General features: G+C 43.7%; 1 protein-coding gene across 18 annotated transcripts in view; it reads left to right on the plus strand.

Annotated features, from left to right (window-relative positions):
* Nucleotides 1-23,115, plus strand: part of AAK1 (AP2 associated kinase 1) — a 129,436-nt gene that overhangs the window by 37,689 nt on the left and 68,632 nt on the right. For all 18 annotated transcript variants that reach the window (XM_039523764.1, XM_039523762.1, XM_039523761.1 and 15 more), the window contains exons 3-5: nucleotides 15,838-15,956; nucleotides 19,081-19,189; nucleotides 21,504-21,646. In XM_039523764.1, coding sequence (XP_039379698.1) covers nucleotides 15,838-15,956; nucleotides 19,081-19,189; nucleotides 21,504-21,646 — 371 coding nt within the window. The remainder of the gene's footprint in view (nucleotides 1-15,837; nucleotides 15,957-19,080; nucleotides 19,190-21,503; nucleotides 21,647-23,115) is intronic.

The following is a 23,115-nucleotide window of genomic DNA, read 5'->3' on the forward strand; positions in this document are numbered from 1 at the left end:
GGGGTTGGGGGTGGGGGTGTGAGTGAGAGAAGCCGTGTCTGTTGCACATACAGGTCTCCCGCAACTTACGCGCATTTAACATGCACAATTTCAACTTTATGCATACGGCAGGAGTCGGGGGGGTGGGGGGGTGACCTCAAGATTTAAAGGTCCTAGGACACCAGCTGTGGCTGGGAGTCCCAGGGCCTTTAAATCACCCAGGGGGCTCACAGTTGCAGAGGTGGCTGGGAGCCCCTGTGGCGAACTAAAGGGCCTGAGGCTCCAGCCACAGTGGAGCTCCGGGCCCTTTAAATGCCAGCCGCAGCCCAGCTGCCAAAGCTGCGGGCGGGATTTAAAGGGCTCCTCCGGGTTCCCCACCGTGGCGGGAAGCCCAGCGGAGCCCTTTAAATCCCGCCTGCAGCTCCGGCGGTGGGGCCGGGGCCAGCATTTAAAGGGCTCCACCGGACTCCCCGCCGCGGTGGGGAGCCTGGAGGAGCCCTTTAAATGCCCCCCCCCGGCCCGGCCGCCGGAGCTGTGGGCGGGATTTAAAGGTCTTGGGGATATAATTTTGACTCTACATGGTTTTCGCTTTACGCGATAACCGCAGAACGGAACCCCCACCTAAGATAGACTTGCCTGTAGTTAGTGAACACCGTTGATTGGACCACACTGTGCCCAAATTGTCCTTTTGTGTTACATTTGCTGTGTAAAGAGTAAAAGACTCCTCTTCTCTTATGCAGCCAATGTAAATCAAGACATTGGTTGCTAAATGCCTCCAGACTCTTTTCTGGCCTTCTTCCATGGGGTCTCTATACCAGCTAATCCAATTGCCTGCTGGGAAACATGGCTCAAATAGGCCATTATTACACAGCCGTCACTGCCTGCGTGTGGTTTGCCGGTTACAAGAAGACTCTGAACACATTGAGTTTCTTTCGTCCAATGGGGATCACTTCAGAAAGCTTACCTCGCACCACCACTATCGGGGGAATAGACAGAGATCACCTGTAGGTTGGAATGCAGCTGTTTATCAGTGCTTGACAGGCTGGGAAGAATCCTGCATCTTATTGAAATTACAGAGGTGCCGAGACTGTAACTGAGTTTTGGATTTGGCCAAAACATTGAGGCTGGCATACCAATCCCCACGGCATCTGTAATGGCCACAAATTATCAAGTCCTCCTGTCTTCTTGGCTCAGTCTTCAGGCGACTAGCTGTAAGAATAAGCTGCAGGGCATGGGATACCTGGCATAAGAGGCTTAACAAAGTGTGCAGTCCCCCAAATCAAACCTGCTGGGTTTGCTACCCAGCTAAGGATGGAGTGCCGCGGGGAGGGGGGGGGGGAGCACTTGTTTGGAAGAGCTGATCGGTGGGGGCGGGGAGAAGCTCTGGTTGAACTTTGCCAAGATTGACATGACCAATGTTCATCCTAAATTGATGAGATGCACTTACTTCACAAGGCTTTGACTGTATCCTAGGTTGTTTGTGTGTGTGTGGTGTTTTTGTGAGAGAGAGGCCCTTAGAACTAGAGTTATGCTTTAGTTGTTTTTTTTTCTTTTAAAGGAGCCTCTGGGAATTTAGACCACATTTTCTATTAACTTGAGCAGAAAGCAATTCCCTTAGACTGCTTTGAAAATCTCAGCCCGTATAATTTTACTTGTCTACTAGGTTGGCCTGTGGCAAGCTCAGAAGCACTCTAACACAGGTGCCTATGAACAAGGGGCACTTGTAGTGCAGATGCCATTAGCTCTGTGTCCCTCTTGAAAATTTTTACTTCTATACCTTCAGCTTCAAACAGCTGCTGACAAGTTGTGCATCATTTCACCTCCACTGAGGCAGAGGTTCACTTTCTCCCCCGCCCCCCATGCCAAAAATGGTAGGAAAATGCCTGTCTGCTAATGCAATCCATGAACATGTTCCTAGTCAGACAGTTCCTTTGCCTTAAACTTTCCTCTGGTAAGGACCACTCTCTCTGACAGGGCCGGCTTTAAGCTGATTCACCCGATTTCCCCAGAATTGGGCCCTGCGCCAAAGAAGGCCCTACACCTAAGGGGGCTCTGCTCCGGGGTCTTCGGCAGCATTTTGGCAACGGGGGATCTGCTCCTGGGGTCTTCAGTGGCATTTCGGCGACGGGGGGTCCTTCAGTGCCGCAGAAAACCTGGAGCGTACCCCCGGCCACCGAGTATTCCAATCGGGCCCCGCGGGTCATAAAGCTGGCCCTGCCCTCTGACCCTATAGCAGGCATATCCGTCTAATTTCACTTGGGGCAGCAGAAGCTCTCAAGATCGTGGCTGGTGTGGTGCTGCTCAGATCCCACCACACGTGTGCATGGTCTTGGAGTGAGCAATATCTGGCTATTTGTGGCTGGATAGATGGTCACTCCAAACGGACCCGAATGGTCCTGTAATCTGCATTCCTCGTTACTCCCCAGGTAATGCTTATTTGTTGTGTTGCTAGTTTCTTCTTTCTTTGATTCATTTCCCTTTTAACTTGACCAAAATTTGGCTAATTTGGGCTTTAGCCTACAGTGCTGCAACAGCTGCTTATGGGTTACGGGGAGAAAATTACGAATTGGTTGTGCTCTGCACCTCTAGTGATTGAAAACAAGTCTAAGCGACTCTACAGAGCCTGTCCAGTAACTTGTTTTTTTTATTTATACAAAAATATATTTCACTCCAGTGGAAAGGACTTCTTTTTATTGCTCTAATTTTTGTAGGTTTTTTTTCCTGGAGCTTAAAATAAAACCAGACAATTGACTCTTGATTCATTTTGATCGTTAGGTTTGGAATGAAAGAAATCTTTAGGTTCGTAAGGGCGTCTTGGTTTGTTTGTGGGTTTGGTTTCTTTTTTGCTGGGAGTCCCAAGTTCAGCTCCAAGTGAACTGTGCCAAAGTTAAGTCAGATTTATTGCTGTTGTCTTGGGTCTCTCTCTGCTCTAAGCAGACTTTCCTGGATGGTCTGCTTCACCCCGGGCTGTGATAGTGAAGGTCAAGCTTTCCTCAACATCTTGTCGGGTGAGAGCGGGGTAGCAAGAGGCCAAGGGAAAGAACAAGAGCATTTCTGATGGGTTGTGGTTTTACAGCTGGTGGTTGCTGCTTCACGTTACAATGTGGGAAAACGATCTACCTTGTCCCGAGAGTTTTATTCTTTGTGCTGTCGCCAACTGGCTGTGTGGTCTTGCACATCTCTGTGCTTCCATTTTCCCCTCCCATCCTTTGAGGTCTTGTCTGTTTCCAGTGTAAGCTCTTAAGAGCAAGGATTGTCTTTTACTACCTGTCTTAGTATTCAGTGCAGTGGGGCCCTGATCTCAATAGGGAGCCTTTTCAGTGCTAGAGTCTTACAAGAAATAGTAATAGTTTCTCAAGACACTGGAGTATTGCTGCAAAGACTGTACTGAGTATCTTGTGCCAAACTCTAGTTCTGTGTTACACGGTTGTTTGTATCCTAATGTCCGTGTTCTGGGGTTCCTAAAATCAATGTCAATGAACAGTTGTTGAGTCTAGATTTAAACAACCTCTTGCAGGGTTTACAATTATTATAGCATTGTGCTAATGGGCGAGAACCAGACAGTGAGTGGCTTACAGCCTGTTTTTTTTCCCCTAGGGACTCTATTATTTATTTTATTTTATTATTTCAGAGTGCATAAATGATTAAAATAAATTATGGGTTTGGATGGCCTTCCCAGCATTAAATCAGGAACAGTGGTAGGTACTGGAAAAAGCAAACTGCTTTTAGTGATGACTCTTAGCCTGACAAAGTCACTTTAAACTGTTAAAGACAGATGTAAGTCCGGCCCCTAATGGCTGCAGCTGATAGCTGCCGTTCATACTGAGTGCAGAGAAGGTCTGAAAGACAAACAGCCTGGGACCTGTCTCTAGGGCTATGGCTACACTTGCACTTCAAAGCGAAGCGCTAAGTGTAGTCAAAGCACCAGCACTGGGAGAGAGCTCTCCCTGCGCTGTCCGTACTCCACCTCCCTGTGGGGAATAGCAGCTCCCAGCGCTGGGGCTTTGCAGCGCTGCAATTTGCAGCACTGGAGAGGGTGTGTTTTCACACCCTGCTGCAGCGCTGCAAATTTGCAAGTGTAGCCATGGCCTCGGATGCTGCCTCTCTCTCCCTGTGAAATGCTGCTGTGGTTGAACTTGAGGGCCTGTTGGTATAAGCAATCCAGGGCTAGCAGAGCATTCTGTGTTGGGGCCTCTGGACCTTTGGAACTTGCTTCTTCAAGTCCATAGCAGCCAGAGTTCATCAGCCTTCAGAGCACGCCAGTGGACTTACCTGTTCTCCCCTGGAGTTGGGTGCTGGTTGGTGGTGGTGGTATGAGACTGGGGATGGTGTGGGGAAGTTGATTAGTTCTTGTTGTCACTTGGTTATTTTATTTGATTGGGGGTGACCTGATGGGTCTGTTTCCCTTTTATAAGGGAGGGGTAGGGGTGTGTGTGTGTGTGTGTGTGTGTGTGTGTGCGCGCGCGCAGTGGTTTCCCCAGGAATTGAAAGTATGGGGGGGTGTCAGGACCAATGAGAGAGGGAGAGGGAGAGAGATGAATAAAGTAAATGTTTTGTTAGGATGATGCAAATTTAACATAAGAATAATGCAAGTTACACCAAAACGCATAACAGGTCTAGATTTCTAAAAAAAATATAAATTAAAAAAAATTTAATTTAAATTGACTTTTGAAAAGTAAGCCATCATGGGATAAGAGGGAAGTCTTCTCATGGCTCAGTAACCGATTAAAAGATTGGAAACAAAGGGTAGGAATAAATTATCAGTTTTCAGAATGGAGAGAGAGAAATAGTGGTATCCTTGAGGGGTCAGTACTGGGACCAGTACTGTTCAACATATTCATCTGGAAAAATGGGTAAACAGTGAGGTGGCAAAATTTGCAAATGATACAAAACTATTCAAGATCGTTAAGTCCCAGGCAGACTGTGAAGAGTTACAAAGGGATCTCTCAAAACTGGGTGACTGGGCAACAGAATGGCAGATGAAATTCAGTGTTGATAAATGCAAAGTAATGCACATTGGAAAACAATCTCAACTATACATACAAAATGATGGCATCTGAATTAGCTGTTACCACTCAAGAAAGAGATCTTGGAGTCATTGTGGATAGTTCTCTGAAAACATCCACTCGATGTTCAGCGGCAGTCAAAAAAGCAAACAATGTTGGGAATCATTAAGAAAGGGATAGATAATAAGACAGAAAATATCATATTGCCTCTATATAAATCTATGGTACGTGCACACCTTGAATAGTGTGTGCAGATCTGGTCACGCATCCTAAAAATATATATATTGGAATTGGGAAAAGGTACAGAGATGGGCAACTAAAATGATCAGGGGTATGAAACAGGAGGAGAGATTAAAATGACTGGGAATTTTCAGCTTAGAAAAGAGATGACTAAGGGGGATATGATAGAGGTCTATTAAAATGTTGACTGGTGCGAAGAAAGTGAATAAGGAAATGTTATTTAATCCTTCACATAACACAAGAACTAACCATCACCCAATGAAATTAATAGGCAGCAGGTTTTTAAAAAACAAAAGGAAGTACTTCACACAACATAAAGTCAATCCAGGGAACTCTTTGCCAGGGGATGGTGTGAAGACCAAAACTATAACAGAATTAAAAAAAGAACTAGATAAATTCCTGGAGAATAGGTCCATCAGTGATGATTTCTTGTTCTGTTCATTCCCTCTGAAGCACCTGGCCTTGACCACTGTTGGAAGACAGGATACTGGGCTATATGGACCATTGGTCTGACCCAGTATGACCATTACGTAAAAATTAATTATAATAATAATAATAATAATGTTTAGTACAGAAATTCCCCAACATAATGACCTCTCAAGATAGCAACAATGCGAGATGATAACCTTGGCAAATAATGCATTTTAAAAATCTTGGCCTACTCGGAAACATATTTATATAAGTTTCCATTCCCAGTCACAAATCTAGCGTTCTGGAGCAAAGTGACTAAAATATAGTCCAACAAACAAATGTTTATTTAACATGCCCCTCACTTTTCCCTCCACCGCACCCCGCTCACTGGTGTTGTCTTTGGTCAGTGGAGACTCAGAGTTCAGAGGTGCTTTCACATGAGTATGCCTTCCAGGTGGAGGACAAGAAGGCACCTTACTTGTTCCTCCAGCTGCTCACTGTTCGCTCTGGCCACAGCTGTTCGTTGTGCCACCATTCACTCCACCGCTCTGTTGCCAGTGGCCCTGCGCCGTCACCTTCTGCTGCCACCTGCCACTGTGACCTCTGCGAGTTGGTCTCTTGAGGTTCCACCAGCTCTCAGTGATTTCAGCTGAGCTCTCAGTGGGGGAACCTCGCTGCTAGTGCAGTCTGGGCTGTCTCTTACACACAAACATTGTACCCACAACAGGACTAAGCACTTAGACCTGATTGTCAGTGATTTCAGCTGCAGTGGTCACTTCATAGATAGTCTTTTGTTCTGTTGAGCCTAATCAGCTCTGTCTTTAAACAGTGGAGAGGGACAGGTACCCACCTTCTCTCTTGATGCCTTCAAATCATCACAGGCTAAGTACAGTTATACTGCCCTTTACTCATACAATAAGAACAAATTTAAAGTTTATTAGAGAATATTTGAAAATAAACGATACAAAGTGTTTGAAGCGTCAGTTATTGTGTCATTGGGGGTAACATACAGGTTGTAGGGGGATATTAGCGTTTTGGTATTGGACAGCATATACCATATACAGTCTGTCATGTCCCCAATGTGGGGTGTACAGTGGGTGGGATCAAGATACAGTCAGGAGGCAGTGGGGGTACATCACTCATACAAACAGGTTACAGACAGTCATGGGCATGAATAAGTGGGCTGGATAATGGGGATGGGACGACCCTCACATGGTGGAGTTCGGTTTGGTGGGTTTAGGGCTCAGGGAATAGAGTCCAGCAGGGGGGGGTTCACAAGTCTTCTCACCCCTGCGAGTGCACGGGGTCACGCCTGCTCACTCCTGGTATTGGCGGTGGCCGGTGATGTGCTCTGTGTAGATGTCTCTAGACCAGCGAATAGTGTCCGAGACCATTAGGCATCTCCATTTCATCCCCCATTTCCCCCACATTCAAGTGGTTTGTAACCCAACCCCAGCCAAAATCTATCACTTAGGTAACACAGCTCTGTTTGCTGGATACCTAGGTAGATTAGGTGCGAATGTAAATATAATCTGGCCCTGAAGCCTTTCCCCCCAGCCCCAGCTCATCACTAGCTGTCAGGGAGAGCTCATTTAGACTTAGCTTACAAATCATCATTTGAAATTATTAGCTTGGCCAACATCACGGAAATGAATGCCCTGACATCATAAAAAGCAGCTGTATAAGGAAGCAAGGAAACTAGTCTATGTTCATACTTTTCAAATCTATTATTTATCAGATACACATTTTATCATACACTATATAAGCTTTTCAAGTGTGTATTAATGTTTCAGTTTAAATTTCAGATTTCCAAACAGTCACTAAATTGGTATGTAACTAGCTCACAAAACTGGGGGGGGGGGGTAATTGGGGAAATTCAGGGGGGTGTACACCCTTCCTGGGGGGTGTGTGTAGGGAAATCACTCTGTGTGTGTGTGTGTGTGTGTGTGTGTTTGAATGGATTCTCTTTTGTTGTACAGTATGAAAAATCAATTGAATTAATATCCAGCTAAGATACTCCCTGTCATCCAGAAACCTTGAGAGCCGAGGTTGGCGCTTGATTTCTCTAAATGGCACATGGTGGGCAATTGAAGTAACCAGAGCCCATTTGCTGTGTGAAGAGCTGTGTTAATTACACTGCTCAATCAGTGGTGGGTGAATATAATAGCTCACCCAAATTCTATTATAAAACCACTTGCTGTTGAAAAGTACGATGTTCCCTGCCACTTGTTTCTGCTTTCCCTTCATTGTGTTAAATCCGCGTACCAGGCTTGTATTTTATTGAAATGTGTGACCACCTCATTACAGCAGGGGAGGTGGGACTCCTGGAGTCAGTTGACTTCAATGGAGCTATGATGATTGACATCAGCTGAGAATCTTTCCCCCAGGTTCCGTTTCTGGCTCTGCCACTGACTCCTCTTATGACCTTGGGCAAATCACTTAACTCATCTGTGCCTTCTTCCCCCATTTGTCAACATAGGCTCACTGTCCAAAGAGTGCTGTAAAGCTTAATGTTTAAAGCACATTGGTTGAAAGGCACTAAGGGCAAAATGTTGGTTGTCATCCTAAAATGATGCGACTCCCAGGCCAAAAATTAATACCACAGGGGTTTTGTCTTGCAAGGGGCAAAAGTATCATGCACAGAACTGAGGGAGCAAGTAATGGAAACAAAATATATTTAGTAAATATTAGCTGTTCCAAATGGACAATTTAAAAAGTAAATGGAAGCAATGGATTAGACCCAAATTCAAACTAACTTGTATTGTCAATGGAGGGAAAATACCCTGCTGATGACCAACACCTTGTAACATTATTTTCCACCCGGAGCCCATGTGATGAGTTAGGTCATGGTCTGTAGTAACGCTAGACTAGCATTATATTGCTCTGGTTTGCCAGGTGGGTTTTTCACTGCAGGGCCATTTTCTTGGGCACAATGAGAACAAACCTTTTGAAAATCCAGTGTCCCAGGCCACCTTGTCTGAGATCAAAACTTGCAAGTAAAAGATTTGAAGGAACTTATTAAAGCTCATTTAGCTCGTGTGTCTAAATTTGACACATGAATGAAATGCACTCAAGATTTCACGGCTAGATAGTGTCGTGAACGTGTATATGTGCCCCTGCTCAACTATGTGGCATAGGACATGTACTGCTCATGGAGAGCCTTCTTTAGGTCAGATGTTAAGGGCCTGGATTTTTTGGAGGAGAATCTGAAACACAAATTACTATATGAAATAAAACTAGTGGTCCAGCTAGTCCAATATCCTGTTTCTGACAGTGGCCAGCACCAGCTGCTTCACAAGAAGGTGAAAGAAACCCTGCAGCTGATGGCTATGGTATAACCTGCCCCCCGCCTCCCTGAGAAAATTCCTTCCTGACCGTTAATTGGTTTAAGCCCAGAAACATGAGGCTTTTGTATCAGATTCAAAATCCTTGATCTCCTTACTATTACAACTCTGGATGATTGTTTCGCATGTTCCCTGTTGCAGTGAAGTTCTGAGTGGCCACAATGTCTAGTAGCCATGAAGTCCTAGCTGGCCACACTTTTTTGGCAATATGGGCTGTAATATTGGTAGCCTGATACTCAGAGCCACCGAACACCCACAACTCCCACAGAAATCAATGTGTACTCAGCGCCTTTGGAAAATTAGGCCATCCTATTCTAATTCTGCTGAGTAATGCTGCTGGAACAATATTGTCCAAAATCTACTGGACATGTCTTACTAGGGCTGTGCTGGCAGCTGTTCAGTAGGATGGCTCACTTCCTCAGCCTGTTCTGCTGAACAGCATCACTCTTAAATGCAGTTTGAAGCTGCCACAATAAACTTTCAGCAATCCATTGGGCTTCGTGTTGCTACCTTTAGTACCTTGCTGAAAAATGTTCACTGAGTTTTGCATGTCACTTACTGAAAAGCCAGTACTAAACATGTAGCTCCCAAAGGACTTCTGTTTTTACTATTTTGCCATTTAAACTGGATTATTCCACAGTTGCCGATAAAAGTGTAAACCATGCATCAAGTACTTTGGCTAGTTTTATGCGCACAAACTTCTAACCTTAAAATGATGACACTGCAGTACTATCTCCTATTGTTTGTTTGCCTGATGAAAAAGGATTTACACCATTTTTTTCCTTTCTTTGGCAAGATATGTACTTCATTGTACGTAGTTGCTGTAAGTGACAAAGTGGAAAGCTGGTGTTTTATGTTGTGGCCTGCAGTAAATTTGCAAGGCAGACATTTGCGAGATGCGGAGTAGCAGAATAGACCTCCAGATCAATGCATCTCCTCTGGAAAGGAGGTATAATATGAGGTTGTGTCTTCCAGTTGTCGGTCTTAAAATATGCCCATGTCTTAGTCAGATTTCAGCCCACGCAGGGCCATACTAAGTCTCTACTTGGAAAGGGAAGCTTTCAGTGAAAACCCAAGTACTGCAGGAAGTGGCGTTAGTGACTGGACAGGTGGCATTCATCCTTCTTAAATGTTGAACCAGTGCCATGCTGGCTGGTGCCGGACTGCTGCAGATGCAATCATCTGAATGTGAATTAAAAGAAATATCCTGACCACCTCCTGATGATAAAAAATCTCATGGCACTTCTTATAAGATCTGGTGTGTTTTGTGTTTACTCTGGTGTCCAGCCTGGCTCATGGTGCCATTTACAAAGGCAGAATGTAAATTTTCCGTGATATTAATTGGGCATAGTATTGTGTTGTGGTGGGTTTTTTGTTTTGGTGCCTTCAACTGTTGTGTACTGCTACTGTTCTCCACCCCATAGGTGGCTGCATTTTAATGATGGGTGGAGTGAACTATTTACATGGGGGGGGGGTGTAATCTCTTTTTATAGTTCTTAAATGTCTGAGCGATACACAGGTCTCTTGCACTCACAGGATGCCCTCTGTGAGGAGAGGAAATAGATTTTTGGCCACTAAGAGCACGCACAAGCTTGTAATAAACTCCTATTTAGCTGGGTGCTGTACACTTGCTTCCCTTCCCTAGAGGCTTGTTTTATTAGTGGAACATTACTAGCCATACAGGCTTGACGAGCAGAGGCCTCTTGTCACAGAACCTCTTGAGCCTATGGAGCTGTGGGCAATTGTTTAGGAGAACTGGAGGGTTCTAGTTCAAAAAGCAAAATTGAAAATAGCAAAATTAGAATTTATAATCCCTAGTCCACGATGAGACATTATAGCTCAAATATATCTTAAAAATATCTTTAGCTAGGTTTTTTCCCCTCAAAGCATTTTATATAAAATTTAAATTTGAATTTAAATAAAATCAGATTTTTTTTTTACTATTATTTTTAAAACCACCCTAGTACGTTCTAAGCAATGAATTAGTAGCTAGTCTGTTTTGGGGGAGGTACTACTCCCCTGGAGCAGAATCATCAATGCCTAGATTTTTCCAACTAGCTCAATGAAATCTCACAAAAGAAACTAATTCAGTAGGGCTGTAACTCTTGCATTCTCGGACATTGAAGTGGGTGAAAATGAAGGTAGCACAGCCAAGATGTATAAACCAGTTCTTCAAAATCGTGCAGTAGCAGAGCAAACTTTGTTAGAGTAGGACGGCAAAGGCTCCTGTTTTGGTCCAAGATTTTCCAAGTGACTTGGCGATTTTTTCTTTTTTATTTTTTTTTTTGGGTGCTTGACTTGACACTTTAAAGGGGCCTCAATTTCAGGTGTCTCAACTTGGACACCCAAAAATTTTAACCCCCCCTCTCCCCAAATAACTAGCTAGTTGTGGAAAATATTGGCCTGGGTAGAACAGCATCTGCAGGGCATGTTCCACCCTGGGGTTGTGTCCTAGTTTAAAATCTGGTTCACTACTTGGCTATAGTTGGGAACCTCACCTTGAACTCATGCCATGCTGGCCCTTAGTGGCATGTTTCTGGCCCCATTGCTGGGGAAGGCAGCATATGGAAAGCCCTTGTACCCAGGCTGTCCCCTGTCAGTTCTGTCCCAGACCATGCAAAAGCTAGTGTGGCTTCTTTAGAGAAACCTACAATTGCTGTCTTTCATCCTGACCCTGCAAAGACTTAAGCATGTTGAGTAAAGGATGTGAGTAATTTCAGTTCCGTTAATGAAATGAATCCCATGGCTAGTACCAGTTTCAATAGGCCCTATTGCGGTTCTCGAGACCAGTGGCCCTCAACCAGGGATATGCGTACCCCGGGGGTATGCAGAGGTCTTCCAGGGGTACATCAACTCATCTAGTTGTTTGCCCAGTTTTACAACAGGCTACGTAAAAAGCACTAGTGAAGTCAGTACAAACTGTCATACAGACAATGACTTGTTTATACCGCTCTATATGCTGTACACTGAAATGTAAGTACACTATTTATATTCCAGTTGATTTATTTTATAATTACAGTATATGGTAAAAATGAGTTGGCCGTTTTTGCAATAAGTGTCCTGTGACACTTTTTTTTTTTTTAAAGCAAGTCGTTTTTAAGGGAGGTGAAACTTGGGGGTACACAAGACAAATCAGACTCCTGAAAGGGGTACCATAGTCTGGAAAGGTTGAGAGCCATTGCTCCAGACTTAGACTGCACATACATCCAATTTGGAAACAACCAGCAAGCACTATTTATTGTTAGCCTGTCAAACGCAAGTGATTTTAATGCTAAATTTTACTTAGCAGGTGGCTATTGTATCTTTATGCAACATAACATGAAGAAACCCGTGTATGCACAGTTGGGTCCCAAACCTATGCATAAATATCCTAGGTCTAACTCTGAGGTGTCTGGTGCCAGCCCCTGTTAGATATCTTCTGCTCTATGAAAGCCACTTAATTTTTCATTGCCTTCCCCAGGTACTATATCTGCATTTAACTTCACAGATAAGGTTTGTAAGTGATCTCAGGTAAAGATGAATATTTCACAAAGAGCCTGCCTGAGTTAAGTGTTCTGTCTCCCTTTGTATCCGTAAACCTTTTGAAAGCCCTGTAAAGAGAGAAGCTTGCTGCTAAATATGTAAATTGGCAGAATCCATTTTACTAGTTACATGACTGCAGTGGGCTCATTCCACCTGCTGTTTCCCCCCCTCCCCCCCGGCCGCAAATAAATTCATGACCCGGAGTCTGAACAGGTTCAGATTTTGTCACTTTTGAGAGTGTATTCCGTTGGCTTCTTGGCCTTAAAAATGCCATTCACAGGGGGCCGGTAACTATACCTGTGTGGGTTTTTTTTTTGTGGGTTTTTTTTTTTATGGGGAAGTAAAAGATCCTTCCCTTGCCTTCCTTTATTACGGTAAAGTCTGGGGAGCGAGGGGAGGAGAGAGGAGATAAGTCCAAGGTAAGTGACTTGATGGGCTTGGTACTTAAAATGTCCATGGCATCAGAACAAAAAGCAACGTAGCCTTGGTTCTATTCTAGAGTGTATTAAAAGAGGGCAAGCTGTCTTGGGTGTCCTAGCAATGAATTTCAATGACAGGATTCCAGATTTTTGCTGCTGCTGTAGAACCTTATTCCAGTTCACAAACTGAACTTTGCTCTTTCCTTAGCCACGTATGCTCCTGGCTGCTCCCCCTGTAGCATCTTGGCACAGGATATCATACCAGCACTGTCTCCATTCATGAGAGGCCATCCATCTAGCATCTGTAGAGGATTAGCTCAGCATGCCCACAGGGAGGTGGGCTCTTAGGCATGCTCAGATGACTAGCTTATCCAAAAAGCCACTCACATTGGTGAAAATACCCTCTGAGAACCAGGATGGTCAGCCCAAGCTGCTATTTACAGAGCCTGTTACTGAAAAGTACACTCCTGCTGGTCCCTTCTTGAGGAGCAATGACCAGAGCTTTCCCTGCCCAGAAGAAACCTGAAGACTCCAATGCATGAGCACTGATCTCTTCTTTGATGGTCCTGTGTTTCACATGACTGATGAAAGCAGTCTCTGTGCTCCAACCTTAGGGTGGAACTGTGCACTGTGCAAGATCCAAGTGAAGAGAGAGTTCTTGAGTCCTTCCAGAATACATAAAGCAAACGTTTCTGATAGCCCCTTTGAAAGGGGCATGTGGCATCGGTGGTGGTTGGTTTATTTATATTACCAGAGCTTCTAGAAGACCATGTCATGAACAAGGTCCTCGTCCTCATTGTACTAGGCTCTGTACAAACACAAAAGTGGTGATGTTCTCTGGATTTATTAATCGGGCTTGCAATGAGGATTATGTTGCTCCCTCAACCCCCATTAGATTCGATGAAATTTTAATTTTACTCTTGATTTGGTTACCCTCTGAAACGTTTAGAGTCACAGTAACGTAGAGGAATGTATTAGCTAATGGATTGGGGAATTTACTACCACACAGGTGGTTCTGTACCAAAGAATGAATCCTTTTTTTTAAATGTTAATACAAGTTCTGTACTTACAATTACACCACATAAGTGGACATGTTATCAAAAGGGCCTGCCTTCTCCTCCCACCCTCAAACCTACTACCCCCAGAACCCACACAAATGAATGCTTTTAAACATGTACTAATTGGCTATATTATAAGGAATTCATTATCCATACATTGGGGTTTCATAATCAAGGCACTGGGTGGGAATGGGAGGGGGCAGGTCTGGGTTCAGCACTTGGTTCTGCCATAGACTTTTCACAAGTCACCGTCTTAGGCTCTGACCCAACCAAGCATTTAAGCACGTGCTTAATTTCAGGCATGTAAGTAGCACCCGGCTGCATTGCTCCCTAGTCTCCGAGTATGTCTACACAGCAACTAGACACTCACGGCTGGCCCGGGCTCGCAGGGCTCAGTCTGCGAGGCTCTTTCATTGCTGTGTAGATGTCTGGGCTCTAGGACCCTGTGACGTGGGAGAGTCATGGAAGTCTCCACAGCAATGAAACAGTCCCGCGAGTCTGAGTCGACTGGCATGGGACAGCTGCAGATTTTTCTTTGCTGTACAGACGTACCCTTTGTGTCTTGGTTTTCCCCATTCCGTAAAACGGGGTTGTTAATAAATATCTAGGTATGATACCCTGTGTGGGCCCAGTCACCCTTCACCTCACAGCACCTCATTGGTGGGAAAGTTACTGTTATCCCCATTTGACAGATGGGAACTGAGGCACAGCGAGACTTCCCCAAGATCACACAAGGAGTCTGAACCCCAAACTAGTGTTCTAACCATAATACTACCCTTCTCTTTTCTTCTTCCACCCTTTTTCTGTTTAGATCATAGCTCTTGGGGACATGGATGGTCTCTTCTGTACAAAGTACAGCCCCTAGCACATAGGAGCCTGATCTCGCTTGGGGTGCACTAAAGGAGATACTGAGTTAAAGTCCAATAATACATTATTGCTAGTAGCTCAGATATTTTAAGGAAATGTCTGCTATAATTTAAGCATAAAGAAATGTCCACACACTGCTGTTTGGCTGTCATTTTGAGTATGCTGCTGTGTTCCTTTTTTATCATTATGTATCATTTCAACAATGTGCTGAAGGCGATTGGAATCACTGTGTCCAAATTTATTTTGATCTCTAAAAGCCAGGCTCAGAATGCTGATGAGAGAATACTCTAGTTGTCCTATTCTTGTCGAGTGTTCCAAGTAAGCATCACTGACCCTTTTTATTTCTGAGCATTGGTAATAGAGATGAAAGGCTTTCCTCATAAGCCAGCGGTGTAGGTTGTAGGGGTCGTGACTTCGCTAATAGTCATGACCACAAAATGAATTGTGTGATGCTTTTTAAAGCAATACCATCAAACAATGCACAGGAGATTGCTTTGTGTTCCATGTGGCAGGAATTGGGCTTCTAATGCAATTTGCAAAAGTGCTTTAAAAGCTGTAAATGTGCTCCGCTTGAGGCATTTAGTGAAGGCCGTGGATGTTTTGTGGTTCTCGCTTCTGTAGAAGGCAATGCTGCTGTTCTATATTCCAGATTTCCTGACTATAATGGAAACTAACGGTGCAATAAAAGACCATGTGGCATGCTAAGTAACTCGCATAATTGCTTGTTGCTATCGGTATATACTTGACTTTGATTTCTTTAATTGAAAATTTGCCCCTTCCGATGCTTATTTCCCTGAAATAACCATATAAGTAGAGATACAAGTTGCAGTGCTGGGCTGATCAAAGATACTGTCACTGAGGACTGCTGCTGAATATCCTGCTTACTCAGTGTACACCACGGAGGCTTTGAAAACAGCCAGAAGCCAAGTGACAAGGCTTGGAAGCATGGATCAAGGCGTTTCTCCATTACTGAATGAGATGTTTCTTGCAGGTGGATTTGCTATTGTGTTTCTGGTGAGGACTAACAATGGGATGAAATGTGCCCTGAAACGAATGTACGTCAACAATGAGCACGATTTGCAAGTCTGCAAAAGAGAGATTCAGATCATGGTAAGTCATGCTGCATTAGTGGTCCTGAAGTGTTCATGGAAAGGCATGTTATCTGGGGCTGTGAGCTGTCAGTGTTGTTGACTCTCATCGTTTTATCATAAGTCTTGCAATATTTGGGTTTGTTTTCCTTTTTTCCTTTTTAAAATAAATATAATATGAGAGAGAGCGAGAGAGAACTCTCGCTCGCTCTCTCCTGGAGTCACGTGATTACGTAAGAATCTCCGCTTTCATCATTTTTTTTCCAAAGTAAGTTTCTAGCCCTTCTGTCTGTTGTAGAACATGTAAATCCTAAAGTTTCAAAATCCAGAAAGCAAATACAAAAGAACTAAAATGTTTTTTATAAAATCTCATGGATTTTTTTTTTCTTTAGCCCACTTCCTGTTTTTGGGGGGTGGGGGTGGGGAAGGATAGACCAATGCTCCCTCTAATGTTTTACATCCATGTGTGGAATGCATTTTGTTACATGCACCAATATGGAGGTGATTGTGTGGCAGGGATGGAGCCGAGGGGTTAAGGGTGCAGGAAGGGGCTCAAGGCTGAGGCAGAGGGTTGGGGTGAGGGCTCTGGCTGGGGGTGCGGGCTCTGGGGTGGGGCTGAGGGGTTTGGGGTGTAGGCTGCCCTGGGGCTGCGGTGGAGCGAGAGGACTTGCCCCCCCCCCCTCTCTTGCTGCAACAGCCGGGGTAGAGGTGCCTCTCTCTCTCCCCACGTGGATGTGCAGCTTAGAGGGAACTTGACTGATTATTTTGAACACTAGAGGCTAGCAATAGTGAGCTTAGCACGCTTGAACTTGGTCAGCATTTGAATGGAAAACATTTAAGCAGACTCTAATCTGAGAGCAGCCTCTAACCTTCAGGTTGGAGTTGGTACAAATGTTGATATGGATGTCCAGTAAAAATGTGTATGCTGAGTAGCTATTATAAAGGTAACTGTCTGTAATGGCCTTGAACAGTAGTCCAGATATATTTAAAAGTAATTGGTTGTTTGTAGGCTAGTTGCAGACATAATTTAAATAGAGTTGTGTGGTTTTGTTTTGTTTTTTTGTTTGCATTATACAAACACAAGTTCAGAGGGTGTTTCTGTGTGCAGGGCAGGGCTGCCTCCATCTGGGCTTATTAACCTTGATTTGAATTTAGCAGCTGGGGCATTGAAGTTTTTTTTGAAATGGTGATTTAAGGCTTTTTTTCCCCTTCTTTCCTTGAGTTGCCCTAAAACTTTGAGCCTTATCCCATTGTGAATTCATATTAGGTGTAGCCTTGGAAAAAGGACATGTATGATGGAATCCCTTACCTGCAACAGTAGCAAGTGTGCATCCCCTGTAGTAACTCGTGTGTTACTTTACAGCTGTGAGCCTGAACATGAATTTCAGGAATTACCAGACCACACGATGCAGCACAGCTTTCATGGAGACATCATCTTAACCCTAGATAATAGTGTGGGGGCACAGCTAAGATTTGATCTTGTAATAGATTTTTTTTCAGTTTATACTCGGAAAGTTGGTTTGCTTGCATTTTATTTGTCCACTTCCTTCTATTGACTATGGAACAAAACTATCTGCATGATCTCATGTTAGTGCGGTCAAACCTGAAAAGCAACTGTAAAAAGAGTAATACCTTACTCTGTACATTGTTTTATCTGTTCATGTGAAACTCTTACTTCATGTCAGACCTGCAGAACTGACACAACATTGGGAGAGCGAACTGAAGTCTCTTCTAGCTTTCACATCATCAATGGACTCATTAACCAAATTCCAATTGCAGAGCCACCCTGCAACCCCATTGTCTCCAATTTATGCCCTGCCTTACACCTGTGTTAACCTTTGGAAGATAATAACTATAGCTGAGGGTAATAAGGCTGCATTAGTAGGAGCATTGTCAGCAGGTTGAGGGAAGTGATTATTCCCCTCTATTCGGCACTAGTGAGGCCACACCTGGAGTACTGTGTCCAGTTTTGCCCCCCCCCCCCACTACAGAAGGGATGTGGACAAATTGGAGAGAGTCCAGCAGAGGGCAGTGAAAATGATTAGGGGGCTGGGGCACATGACTGATGAGTAGCAGCTGAGGGAACTGGGGTTATTTACTCTGCAGAAGGGAAGAGTGAGGGGGGATTTGATAGCAGCCTTCAACTACCTGAAGGGGGTTCCAAAGAGGATGGAGCTTGGCTGTTCTCAGTGGTGGAAGAGGACTGAACAAGGAGCAATGGTCTCAAGTTGCAGTGGGGGAGATTTAGGTTGGATATTAGAAAACACTATTTCAGTAGGAGAGTGGTGAAGCACTGGAATGGGTTCCCTAGGGAGGTGGTGGAATCTCCAACCTTAGAGATTTTTAAGGGCCAGCTTGACACAGCCCTGGCTGGGATGATTTAGTTGGTGTTGGTCCTGCTTTGAGCAGGGGGTTGGACTAGATGACCTCCTGAGGTCTCTTCCAACCCTATTCTTCTAAGAATCTAAGTGAAGGCAGAATTTGACACGAAGAATCTCTATTACTGATGAGGTTGTGCAAGAAAGAAAGAACCCACCTTAACTGTTGCATCCCAGCATGTTCACAAACCTGGGTGTTTGAAAGAAGAATCTCTTGTAAGATGCAAAAATAGCTAAATGTAGGACCCCAAAAAGCCATTTTACTGTCACTCCACAGAAGAGAGCTGCATTTTTAAGGTCAAACTTATTAGTTTAATAACATGCAGTTTAATCTGGGGAGGGTAAAGAGGAAACGCAGCTCATTCTATACTTGGCAATTGCTGGCTCAGTCTCCCTTGTGCAGATAGAAGTGCTTGCTCTAGGTTACTCACCATGGAGCACCTGATCAATGAGATGACATAAATCTGGATCAAGCTATTATCATGGGCACACCTCTTGACCAGAAGCACAATAGATTGTTCAGGGGGCTGGGTGACTTGTTGTTCAAGACTTTTTGCCCTAAGATTCACCAGACAGGAAACCAACAAAGGCAGAATTAAAAGTTGACTAACTTCTTCTGTATGATGACTAATCCAAAGTGACCTGTACCTTAACACAGGGACTAGAGAGGTCAACACTGGGAAGTCTGTACTGTACAGATCAACCTATTTAAAATGGAACTGCTGTATACCTGGCTGTGTTTGTGCTTTAACGTGTCTTTTCTTACAGAGGGATCTATCTGGACACAAGAACATTGTTGGATACATTGATTCTAGTATAAACTCAGTGAGCAGTGGTGACGTGTGGGAAGTCTTGATTCTAATGGACTTTTGCAGAGGTAAGTGTTCGCTCAGTGTGTTGCTCACTGGGACAAGTATCCCTCTGAGAAACTCTCAAGGCACTTGTATAATAATTTTCTTTAGGAAAACTACTCCTAGGCCCAACCCTTCCTTGGCATCAGTGAATAATTGGTAACCAAGCCAGTCGAATCCTGCCCCACAATAAAATGAATAAGAATATAGAACTGCTGGCACCTTCGTCCATTGGTTAAGATGTCCCTTGCTTAAGTTGCTGGGCCTAATGGTTCTCTTTTGTTTCCATCTGCTGCTTCCATGTGAAATAACCTCAGTCTTCTGAGGCCACTAGACTAAACAGTGAAATTCTCTTTTGCTTAAGTGTGTGTGTGTGTGTGTGTGTGTTCGTTCCTGCAAGTCACATTTTAATACAGTGTATGAGTCAGTTTCTAAATTCCTCAACTTCAAATGATTCTAACCACAGATAGATCAAAGCCTCCAATGGGCTGGACATTGTTAAAATTAAGTACCAGACAGGAGGGGAGGGGTGAATAAAGTACCTTTTGTATAAACAGTCTTGATTTTCAAACCTCCGGAATAACTCCTTAGGTCAGGCAGAGGTACATGAGCACTGTCAAGCAGTGAGACTCCTATGAAGACTTGATTTACCACAAATCTGAAAAGGAATCTGCCAATGTGCGATTCAAGAGAGATGGATGCTATTACACATCTGTTAGATGTGTAGAGACATCTGTTGCATGGGGCTTGGAGGGAAGGCTGAGGCTTTGCTTCCCACAGTGATGATAGGGATGAAGATGACCCGCATCCAGATGCCCCCTAGTGTCATGAAAACAATTGTATTGAAAATGCCTAGGTGGCAAATGCTTCTAAACATTTGAGAGACAATTGTATAAAAATATTAGATTTCCTCTTATCACTGCTTTCCTCCTTGGCAAAGAGCTCATGATATCAATCATTCTGCCTCCATATGCAGAGATCACACTCTGATATAAGAGCATGAACAGTTTAAAACTGAGCTTAATGCCACTGCTGTACAGTATATTCATGTTAGACAGGTTTTGACACCTTCTGATATATATGACTTAAATGACACTTCTCCTTTGCTACAAGTTTTATGGCCAAGGCTTTCAAAAGTAACTAGTGATTTTGGGTGCACCAACTCAAAACACCTGAAATACCCAGACTTTCAGAGGACAGGTACACAAATTGAGGCACCAAAAATCACTGGTCGCTCTTGAAAATTTTGGTCTGTCGCTCTCACTCTGTCACTTTCTCAAGGTCCCCCATCTACACTACAAAAAAAAATTCATGGTTGAGATACATTTCTGGCCAAACCGTGTGTGTGGGTGTCTTTTTTCTTTTTTTTTTTCTTGCCTATATATGGGCAAAAAAAGTTGGTGAACTATATTTAGCCCAGAGGTTCTCAGCCAGGGATACACATGGGGGGTACGTAGAGGTCTTCCAAGGGAGTACATCAACTCATCTAGATATTTGCCTAGTTTTATAACCAGATACATAAAAAGCTGTAGTAAATTCAGTATAAACTAAAATTTTGTACAAACAATGACTTGTTTATACTGCTCTATATTACTATACATTGAAATGCAAGTATAATCTTTATATTCCAATTGATTTATTTTATAATTATATGGTAAAAGTGAGAGTCAGCCATTTTTCAGTAATAGTGTGCTGTGACATTTGTATTTTTATGTCTGGTTTTGTAAGCAAGTAGTCTTTAAGTGAGGTGAAACTTGGGGGTTTGCAGCAAAATCAGACTCCTGAAAGGGGTACCGTCATCTGGAAAGGTTGGGAGCCACTGGTTTAGCCCAAACTATGTACGACTAAAAGGTATTTCTCTAATCTGGTGGGGGTTTTATGACTACAGAGATGAGAAAAGAACATGGCTTCATCAAAAACATGTTTGAATGTTGCAATTATTTTTCCTACTATAGATTTGGGGGTGGAAACTCTAAATCTTAGATTTAAAATCAGTAACTACTCTCAAATCACTTTTCAAACATAAATTCTCCATGTGGCACCTCCTGACAGGTAGGTACATAAGACACTTCATTTTACTGATGGGTCAGGAGGTTAAGTTGGTCGCTTAAGTGAGATGCTGAAGGCCACAGGGAGAGATTTGGTCCAAGGTGGAGTTGGAACCCATGAGTTTCTAGTTCCCAGGATTATGCTCGGACCATAAGGCCACACATGCCACAATACCAGGCAGTTTAAAACCTGGCATGTTGGACCCCTTTGGAGAAGGTGGCTCCTTTTTGACTGGTCTGTGCTTTAGCAGTAGGTGCAGCTTTAATTTATTTTGCCTTTTCCTCCTTTTAGGAGGTCAGGTGGTGAACCTGATGAACCAACGCCTGCAGACGGGATTCACAGAGAATGAAGTCTTGCAGATCTTTTGTGATACCTGTGAAGCTGTAGCAAGGTTGCACCAATGTAAAACGCCTATAATCCACAGGGATCTGAAGGTAACTCATAGATACCAACGGTACAGGGTGGAGCTGTCCGAATAATGTATTCGATTGGCAACTCTTATGGGCAAGGACTGCATCTACCCTCTAGACCATGTCTAGCACAATGGGTCTCACTCCTGGTCGGAGACTCGGTGTATTGCCATAACCTTTATATTGATGAGAACATTTTATTCATGAATAAACTTTTTTGCCTATTAACAGAAAAGTCACATTGTTTGCCAGATGCTCGACCATCTACAGGTCTGCTCAAATTATGCAGCCATTTGTGAACAACTGTTTCACAAAAAGCCTGCCAAAGTTCATGAGATCAATTGTTCACCATGAATTCCAGTCACCTTTTGAGTGGAAAGTTCAGCCTGTGGGTTTTTCTGTATAATGAACCTTGCCTAAGCACGCAACTCTGACCCTCATTTAGATGCTGCAAAACACCACAGGGTAAGGGTGAGATTTCCAGAAACATTCACCTGGCTCTGCTGCCTATTAAGAACATGGGTCTGGAAGGGACCCATCACAGAGGCCAGTATTCTGCTGTCCCAGGCAGCCTGTTGTATAATCCTGCTGATAAACATATCCAGCTCCAATTTTAAAACAGTTTGTTTGCTCCTACTGAAAGGCTGTTCCAGAAACTCACTCCTCTGATTTAAATGATCATTCTCTTTTCCAACCTGCCTTTACTCATGGCCAGCTTAGATGCACTTGTTCTTGTGCCAGTGTTGTCCTGTAGCTTAAATAGTTCTTCTCTCCCTTCACCACTCCCTTGAATATATTTATAGAGACCAATCATCTCCCCTCACCCTTTGTTTTTCTAGGCTAAGATTGAAGTCTATGGTCAAACCCCCATTGGTTTTAGTGGGAGCAGAGTCAGGCCAACGCTGAACGCTTTTGAAGTTGCCACCTTTTGAGATCGTGAAACAAAACATGAATTCCCTGTTCCACTCAACCAACTCCTAAAATGCCAAATGAGTGTTCAGCCAAGAAGCAGAATCCATGTGTACATTTGAAATTCAAATATACTTCATGGATCAGGCTTTGTTTTCTGAGCCTTAAACAAATGTTTGTTCTATGCTGCAGGCCAGTTTTGTAGAGAAGCTAAACAAAACACCTGCAGCAAAAGGAACCAGGTACTAAGGCAGCTAAGTGGTGTGGTTGTGCTTTAGGGCACGTAACGTATTTGTGACCTATGGTGTGGTGGGTTGGAATGCGTGAAACAAATCTAATGAATGCGGTTGTAGATGGCTTTAAGTTGAGGTGAGCTGATTCTGGTTTTTGACAAATTTAGGGCCTGATTTAAAGCCCATTGAAGTCAATGGGAATCTTCCAGTAGCTTGGATAGACAATACACATAAAAAGAGGTTTACAGAGAAGAACCTGTTTGATAGTTGCTAATAGGTTTTGGCTTTAGCATCATTTAACTCTGTATCAGTATGCAACATAGGAATAAATGCTGAGATATCTATGATGGA

The sequence above is a fragment of the Mauremys reevesii genome, linkage group 2 (assembly GCF_016161935.1).
Source record: "Mauremys reevesii isolate NIE-2019 linkage group 2, ASM1616193v1, whole genome shotgun sequence".
In the NCBI taxonomy this organism is placed as follows: Eukaryota; Metazoa; Chordata; order Testudines; family Geoemydidae; genus Mauremys; species Mauremys reevesii.